Source organism: Hipposideros armiger, unplaced genomic scaffold, assembly GCF_001890085.2.
Source record: "Hipposideros armiger isolate ML-2016 unplaced genomic scaffold, ASM189008v1 scaffold_494, whole genome shotgun sequence".
Classification (NCBI taxonomy): Eukaryota; Metazoa; Chordata; class Mammalia; order Chiroptera; family Hipposideridae; genus Hipposideros; species Hipposideros armiger.
The window spans coordinates 649540-658327 of NW_017731844.1; the positions used below are offsets into that span (position 1 = coordinate 649540).

At 60.9% G+C, this 8788-nt stretch overlaps 1 protein-coding gene and 1 long non-coding RNA gene across 3 annotated transcripts in view; one reads left to right on the plus strand and one right to left on the minus strand.

Annotated features, from left to right (window-relative positions):
- Positions 1 to 959: 959 nt before the first annotated feature.
- Positions 960 to 7420, minus strand: LOC109395937 (uncharacterized). The gene is made up of 4 exons (XR_002126763.1): positions 7333 to 7420; positions 2740 to 2797; positions 1945 to 2110; positions 960 to 1216 (listed from the first exon to the last, which is right to left on the minus strand). It is a non-coding gene; the product is annotated as an uncharacterized LOC109395937 (long non-coding RNA).
- IGF2 (insulin like growth factor 2) overlaps positions 7354 to 8788 on the plus strand; it is a 12784-nt gene continuing 11349 nt past the window's right edge. The window contains exon 1 of one of the 2 annotated variants that reach the window (XM_019667379.1): positions 7354 to 8125. In XM_019667379.1, coding sequence (XP_019522924.1) covers positions 7793 to 8125 — 333 coding nt within the window. In that variant the 5' untranslated portion in view covers positions 7354 to 7792. The remainder of the gene's footprint in view (positions 8126 to 8788) is intronic. The other variant, XM_019667380.1, reaches the window with a different exon arrangement.

The window sequence follows — 8788 nt, forward strand, 5'->3', positions numbered from 1 at the left end:
AACGGGAAAGGAGGGAGGACGCTGGAGGGGCAGTGCCCCTTGGTACCCGCAGCATGACTTCCAAAGCCAAGCTTCTCCCTTCCGGACGGCGTGCCCCCCCTGCCCACAGAGCTGAGCGCTGGGCAGGGCAGCCTCTCGGGGGCACTTGTTTTCTGCATGAAGTTTCTCTCCCCTCCACCCGGGGTGTCAGGCTTCGCTATCCCAGCCCAGCCCAGCATGGTGTTTGTGGGGAGGGGTCCATTTCCCCAGGGAAGCCCACTGTCGCTCTGCCCTCGGTCGCCTTCTCTCAAGCAGAGCTGTGGCCTTTGCTTTGTGCCCGGCCCCCTCCTTGCTTCCATCCAAGGTGGGAATGTGGGGAGTGGAGGGTTGCTAGTGTGTGCTGTGATCTCCCAGGGCAGGTGCTGTGTGGGGAGTCCCCACACCCATGCCCAAGAAGGGGGCAGCCCATCCGACAGAGGGTCTTCTGCCCCTCCGTGGGCACCTTCTCAGGCCCGGTGGCTGGGAAGCCCAGCTCTAGGTGAACTGGGGGTCACTTGCCCTTCCCTTGTACATGACAAAGGGAGGGCTCGGCAGCCAGAGGGCCAGGCAGGAGAGCCACCACCCCAACCCTGACAAGGTGACCCACAGGCCCCCCACTAAACAGCCAGGGGAGGGGAGGCTCTGGTCTGGCGGGCATTTGTTTTAAGAGACTGTCTTTGGAACAACTTCACTTTCCCCAGGGGCAGAAGAGTCACTGCTGAGCTCCCAGAGGAGGAGGTGGGTTTGAACCCCCAGCTCCAGGACCCCGCATCACAGCCCCCTGAGCCCGCTGTCCAGCACAAGCCAAAGTCTGGGCCCACGGAGGCCAGAACTGCCCGCGAGCCCAGCCCAGAGGTGAGCTGCTGCCGCCTGTGGCCCAGGCGGTCCCCACAAACTCAGAACTGAGGCCGGCAGCCCACCCCAGCCCCACAGAGGTGAGTGTCTGCACCCCAGGCAGGACCCAGGCGTCCACGGGCACAGCTCTCCATGGGTGCAGCTCTGCGCAGGGCCTGGCTCCTTCAGTGCTCAGAGCCTCAGGCAGTTTCAGTCCGGCACCCCGTTTTCCAAGGAGCTGAGGCTGGGTGAGGACGGAGGTGTATTCTGAGTCACATAGGTGGTGTCTAGGATTCAGGCGGTTGCTCCAGGCCCCTCTGTCCCTGGGGTCTCAGACAGCAGCGAGGTCCTCTGCAGAGCTCTCCTGGTAGAAGAAAGACAGAGGAGGGGCAGGGAGCAGCCCAGGGGGGAAGGCCCGGGTCAAGGTGAGGACAGCATGGAGGAAGGGGGAAGGAAGAAAAGGGGGAGGGAAGCTTGTAAGTGAGGGAGGAGTCAGGAGACCCCAGGAAAGCTGGGTTCAGCTGGGCACCCCCTCCCTGCCCGCCCCATGCTGCTGGCTGTGGGGCCTCACACCAGTGTCTTGACCTCTCTGTGTTCCCATTTGTCATGGTGGGTGACACTCAGAATTGGGAAGAGCAAGTGAGATAATGACCACAAGGAAAGACACCCTGGGCCCCCGGCGGGGGGGGGGGGGACCTTACAAGTGTGCTGTCAGGATTCCATTGTGTTGGAGGCTGGCGGGGCTTCCTGTGTGTAAGTGGGGATTGGGGGGTGACTAGAAAGGCCTGGGGGCCAGAGCCACCCCAGACACTTCTGGAGCGAGCTGGGTGGTGACCGAGTGCTCTGACCAGGTACTGGCGTGGGGCTCGGCTGCAGGGTCCTGGGGAGCTGTGGGAGCCAGGTGTGCCTGCCTCCAAAGCCACAGGGGGCCAGTGACCCCTTCCAGGCGGTTTGCCCATCTCAGAGTGAAGCTAAAAAACGTCCCTCTAAAGGTGTCTTTAGTTCAGACACTGAATCGGCCGGTGCAGTGTTGGCCGTGCCTGGGTCCTTCCTGCATGTGTGACTGTAGCCCCCATCCCGACCCCTACGTACTGTTGGCTTTGGTTTGTTGACCAGCGGCTGGTGGTGCCTGTGCCTTGGGTGGCTTGTGCCGTCAGGTCCCAGTCCGGTCCAGGCGGTTCTGGCTGGGGCTGAAAAGGATGGGACGTGTCCCTCCCAGAGCCGAGACAGCATGGTCCAGGCCTCTGCAGCGGGTGGCCTGCGGGGGTGAGGGAGGGGTGCTCAGGGACCCTCAGAGACAGAGCAGGGTCTGTGAGTGCTAGGCTGGGTCCCAGGGCGAGGCCAGCGGCCAGGTGGGGGCCAGAGCGGGGAGGACACTAGGGGGTGAGCCAGGCCGACTGCTAGCTGTGGAGCAGGGAACCGGGGGGCAGGCTTGCTGGGGTGAGTCGGTCGTGTGGGGTGCTTATTCTCTTCGGAATCTGGGTTTGTGGTCAAGAGGAGAGGCCGGCACTGCCGCGGATTGGGGGCAGGGAATGCGGACGGTGGCCCTGGGGGCTGGAGTGCGGGGAGACCAAGCTCTACACAGGAGGAGACCTCAGCTCCCAACATACTCAGGTTGCTGGCAGGTCCCTTCCTGCCGTGGGGGGCCGGAAGTTGGGGAGTCCGGGGCTGCTGGTCCTGGCTGGGGGTGGCCAGTGCCCTTTTTGAGCCCTAGGATGACCCGGATCTGCTCAGGGCAAGCCTGCCCCTTCAGCCATACTTTTGACTAAATAAGGCAAGGGTTCTTGGGTAGCCCCGCAAGGGAGGAAGAACGTGTGTGTCCCCTGCACCGCCCCGCCTGCCCTGACGGCTCAGCCTGACATCCCAAGGTGGCCTCAGCCTTCCTACCTCCAAGGTCCAGGATCCATCTCCAAGCACCAGGCAGAAGCTTCTCCGGGGCAGGCGCCTGTTTGGGACAGAAAGCAGGGGAGGGGCCCCCAAATGGGCCACTGGCGTGACTGTCCCCCCACACCCCTGAGGAGCGGGAAAGCCCACAGGCTGAAGCAAGTCGCTCAACCCGGTGTCCCACCCACCCCTGGCCTGGGAAGGGGGCCTGGAAGAAAGGTGGAGGGCTCAGGGCAGGGCCAAAGGGAGCCCCTCGTTTGTCTGTTGTGAGCAGAGGCCTCGTTCGAGGCTTTCAAATCTGCTCTGGGCTCCTGGGGACCCAGGTCCTGAGACAGGCTCGATTTTCATGCTCCCCACCCAGAAATGTACAAGTCGCCATGGAGTGGCCAGCAACTTGTACACAGCCAGGCGTCTCTGCCGAAGGCTCCCTCCTCTCCCTGTGTCCTATAGGCACACCGCGAGGCCCCAACGCCGGGCCTGGTGAGAGGAGGAGGGGCAGTGGTGGGGGGACAGGCCAGATGTTCTTGGAATGGGACACGGGGGTGATTGATGTGGACTGGAATTTGAAGGGGAACATTCCCCACGTGCCTTGGGCTCTGGGTGGAAAACGGGCTGCTTTTCGTGGGGGCGGGGGTGGTCGCCTTGTCTTGCCAAGCTAAAGCGAAAGGGCTGCCTCTGCCCAGCCCGAGTCCCCACACCTGTCCAATGGCATTAACCCCCACCTTCCCAGAGTGTCAGGCTCTGAGCTGGCCCTCTCTGAGCAGGGGTGACAGTGGGGACAAGCGGTGCCTGAGATGCCCACTGTACTGGCCCCAGGACCTCCACCATCTTGCTGCACACCCCCATCCCCAGCAACGCCTCCTCTCTGGCAGCTCCCCCCACCCCAGGTCCCCCTGGGATCACTGCCCCACATCCCCAACGCTGCCCGGCTCTGAGGTGGTGACCCTGTTCCCACCAGCGGCTCCTCGGGTCTACTTGTGTTCAGCATTTGGATTTATGGAAATAGACTTTCCCAGCCAGGCTAGGGAGGCCTTTCCTGAAAATCCTCAGAAAACGAAAGGAGACCCCTGGCACCCCAGCCACCGCTGTGCAGTCCTGCCCCCCATCTTCTCCTCGTCTTTCCCATTCCCTTCTCTCTTTCGCATTACCCAAACAAAATTGGTTTCGCTGTAGTTTGGAGACTGGGCAAGGCCCAGGCTGCGCTCGCGGAGCGCGGGGGCGGCTGGGGTGGCCGCCGGGGGTGCTCCCGGGTCCCCAAGCCGAGCCGGGGACGAGCCTGCCCGCGGCGGCAGCCGGGCCGCGGCTTCGCCTAGGCTCGCAGCGCGGGAGCGCGTGGGGCGCGGCGGCAGCGGGAAGCCCGCGGGCCTCCTCGGAGGCGGCCGAGCAGGGACCCCAGGGCGCCCGGGGAGCAGCGCCCCTGCCGCTGCCTCAAGGCTCTCGGGTTCCTCCCTCCACCCCGACGCCCCTGAGCCTCCACCGCAGAAGCGCTCTGGGTGCTGAGAAGGCAAAAGAAAGAGGGGCGATATTGCCCTGGGCGCGCGCCCGGGGAGCCCCGCGCTCCCAGCCCGCGCCGCCCGCGCTCGCGTCCCGGGGAGGGCGCCCCTGCTCCGCGCGTCTCAGACGCGGTGGATCCCTAGCGACGCGCGGCTTCCCTGGCCCCCGGGAGCCTGGCCTCTCGAATGCAGACCCATCTCCGTGGTCCCAACCCACCCAGCAATGTCCCCGCTCCCCGACAAAAGGAGGACACGATTTCCCCCACACACACCCCCTTTCTGGGATCCTTCAAGTTACAGACTTGCTCCCAGGTCCCCAGAACACATTCAGCATTTTCCTGGGTTCCAAGAATTTTCCTGGACTTTAATTTCTGGGGACCTCAAAACAAATCAAGCCCCCACTGGCTTCCCCAGATTTACACTAGTGGCCTTGGGTCCCCGAACTCGCTGGGCGTTTCCTCCCAGGCTCTTAACAGTTTTACACACCCCCTCCAGGTCCTACAGATCAACACAGCACTGGTCCATATCCCCTACAATTTGAACATTAACCCCGTCCTGTGGTCATGCTGACCAATTTGCTTGGCTCCCCAGAATGTTTTTCTGGCGCTCAGGCATCCGTCCCCAAACATTCAGTGGGGTCTTCTTGTGTCCCCACAATTCTGGACGTTAACCACAGGGCCTCCCAAGCTCCTGTCCCTGTTCTGACACCCCCACACTGAGGCCCTGTTTCCCTGGCTCCCCACAGGGGACATTATCCACTGAGTTCCACAAAACCATTGGCCCAAACCTGCGTTCCCTAAATTTTACACAAAGAATCCCAGGTCCCCCCAACACACTAAGCAAATTTCCTAAAACCCTCAGAACCCCTTGGTGGAGGCTTCCTATGCGTCCGCCAAGATTTAGGCACGGATAAGCACACCAAGGCCTCTTCTGAATTGCATCTGAGTGCAACGAAATTCAGAGGGTGATTTCTGATCCCCAAAACTCATTGAGCTTTTTTTTTTCCTGTGGGCCATGAAAATTTGGGGCGTTCATTTCGGTAACTCACCAAGCTTCTGGCCTTCCTTCACATTTAGACACTGTCTGTCACCCAGGCCCCAAAAGTGCACCGAGCAGTTACCCGAGACACTCAATTGTCACCGTGGATTACGCAGGTCCCCCGATTCTCACATGGTGTTGGAGGTCTCCTAAGCCATGCTGCGCACAAAACAAACCCTTGCACAGAGCCTGTGCTTGTTACTTTGGGCTCTGTGGAGTGTCCCCAGTAAGCAAATGTTCTAGACGTTTTCTCTGCGCCATAACATTTTAAATATTAAAAAATCCTCTGGGTCCCCTGAGCTTACTAACAAGAACCCGGGTTTTCTAAAATGTGGACGCTGATCCCAAATCCTGGGACATCACCAGACCCTTTTCCTGATCCCCGATATTTGGACTTGCTGGGTTCTCTCAAATATTAGGCATCACCCTCCAGGGCCCCCCAAACACATTTAGTGTTACAGTTGGGTCACAGAAAGGCACTGATTTCTTAAGTTCCAAAGCACCCCATGCACCTACTGAGTCACCCCAAATTTACGCAACATTTTCTGGGTCCCTCACACACTAACTCCCTGTAGATCACCCATTTTGGACACTGATTCTCTAGGCCCCCACGACTTACGAACTCATAATCCTTTTCCCCTAAAAGTTAGATATTGACCCCCGATTCTCCTGAGGACTCTGAGCAACTTCCCTGGATCGGCAGATTCAAAAATTATTTTCCTGGGGCCTCAAAATTGAGGTACTGTCTCCCAGCCCTCCAAAATAAATTAAGGTTTATTTTTTTCCTCCACAAAACAATTGAGCTTTTTTATTTTTGAACATTGATTTATGGGTCCCCTGAGTTTATGACCCTTGCCACAAGTCCCCCTAAATTTAGGCAGTTTTCCATGCCCCCCCAAATGAAAACGGCCAAGAACTGAAAAATATCCCCAGATCCTAGAAATCCCAGGCAGTACAGGCCTGTGTCCTACAAGCTTTCTCGCTGTACACCAGGGGCCCTGAAATTTAGCTGTCAATCCCTACTGGGTTATTTCCAGAGTTCCCCAAAACTTGGGCCACATTTTACTAGGGTTCCCCAAATGCAGACAGTGCCCAGGAACACAGGATATTTCTTCCTGTTCACCAAAAAGAAACCTATAGTAATCAATTAAAAAATTGAATATAAAGGTCATTGGTTTTCTGCATTCCCTAAATGTACTAATAACATGCCAGGTCCTCCCCCCCTTTCTCGGTCCCCCCAATTTAGACCCTGTTTCTTGAGTCTCTAAAGGACATTCAGAATTTCCCCCGAAGCCACAACAATTATGAAAGTGGCTTCCCTTAAGCGTTGCAAGCGTCCAGGCCATGAACTCTCATTTCTAAAGTGTGGAAATTAATCCCCACTTTACTCCACCACGTGGAGATTTTGCCTAGATCCCCCAAATGTGTCCATTGTTTTCTTCCTTCAATTTTAGACAATGTGCCTCTTGGGTCCCCCCAAGTTTCATGTAGATAATTTTTCTTTAGTCACCCAAAAACCTACCTCCCCACAAATCGGTCTGGGACTCCCCCAAACACGCTGACCAAGATGCTGGGTTTCCCACATTTTAGGCTGAGATTCCTCGTCCCCCAATTGCATTGAGCAATTTCCCCTGATCCCCCAAACTTGGGCTCTGTTTTTCTGGAGTTTCGAATTTAGTCGTTAATCACAATCCCCACATCATGGGGCTTCTCCTGGATCCCCTACTTGGAGACACTCATTCTCCTCGCCTGCAAATCAAACAGAGCTCTGACTCGTGTCCCCGATCTCTGGGCGTTGCTCCCGGCCGCCCTCTGCAGCCCCCGAGTCCCGCGCGCTGGTCTCTGGTCTCCGTGGCTCCTACGAAGTCCCGGAGCCCCTCGGATCTGAGAAATTTCTGTGTCCCCAAACACATCTCAGATCCTGGAGGATATGCTTCTCCCGCGTCCAGGAAAACGACTGGGCATTGCCCCCAGTTTCCCCCAAATTTGGGCATTGTCCCCGGGTCTTCCAACGGGCTGGGCGTTGCCCCCGGACATTGGGGACTGCCCCCGGGGTCTCGCTCACCTTCAGCTGCGTCCACAGCCTGCCGCAGAGAGCTCGCTCCTGTTTTCGGCTCCTAGCACGCCCGCGGACACCTCATCCAACCTCGCGGTGAGCTCCCCGCTGCCTCCGCGCCCCGGCCGGGCTCCCGGTCCGCACCCACCTCCGTCTCGCCGGGGCCGGCGCTCGCCTCGGGCGGCCGCCGGGGAAACCGGCGCGGGGCGCGGGAGCCCGCTACCGGCTTGCTGCTGGGCGGCCGCGATCGCAGGGGCCGGGCGCCCCGAAACCGGCGCCGCTTTCGTTTGCTCTTTGCAAAGATTGTAATGGTGGGAAAAGCGCCTTGGCGGCCCCGAAGCCAGGCGGGCAGGGCGCTGGGTCCGAGGGACGCCGAGGAGAGGCGCACCCTGCTCGCGCGGCGCGGCGCCTCCAGCCGGCTGGGCAGAGGACTCGGGGAGGTGCGCGCGGAGCGCGGGCGAGGTGATTGATGGCGGAGCGAGGGGGCGAGCCCGGCGCGGGCTTCCGCCGGCGGCGGCCCCTTCCCCTGGAAGAGGCGCGGGTGGCCGGGGTTCCGGGGGACGGGCGGGGCGCGGGGGACCTAGTGCGTGGTTTTGAGTTAGTGAGAGTCACGACTTCTTACATCGTCCAAACTCTCCAGATGGTTTCCCCAGACCCCCAAATTATCGTGGTGGCCCCCGGGGCTGAACCCGAGTCTACGCAAGTCCAACGCACTGAGGACGGGGAAACCATTATCCGGATATTTTGGGTGGGCCCCAAAGGCGAGCTGCTTAGACGCACCCCGATGAGCTCGGTCACGCAGGTAGGACTCGAGCGACGCTTCCCGCCCTGCGCCTCTCTCCCCGGGCAGGCGCAGCCTCGGCGAGGCCCCACGCCTGGCGCGGCCGGCTCTCCCCACGGGCCGCACCTGGCGGCCGCCGCAGCGACTCCCCGGTTCCCGCGCGGCACCGGGGGGCGCTCGGGATCTGGCTGCGGCACGAGGCGCTGCGGCACGAGGTGCTTGCTGCGCCTGCTCGGGCAGGTGTCGGCTGCGGGTCCCGCGCGCGCCCGGGGATTCCCCCCTCCCCTGCAGTCCACAGTGGAACTAGGGGACCCCCCCCCTCGCGACCCACGCCAAGACACCTGCGCCCTAACCCTTACTCCCGTCGCGTAGCTTCCTGGCGGGAAGCGAGGACCCCCTGCCACCACTGGGGTCTGGGACACCACCCCGCTCTCCCCTGCGTCCCCTTTGCACGAGTGCAGGGATTCCCTGGCACCCCGGAACCAGCGATGGTGCCCCCAAACACTTTAGAACGGCGATTTGGGATTTCTCGCACATTCTGCTGCTCCCTGCCCCCACTCCAATCTCGCCCCCGCGCACCCCACGGCCCCCCCACGCCGCCGCCCCCCGGGGCCCCGGGGCCCCAAAGCCCGCGCCCCCTCCCCCTGGCTCGAGTTGCGGGGGCGGTCCGGGGGCGGGGCGAGG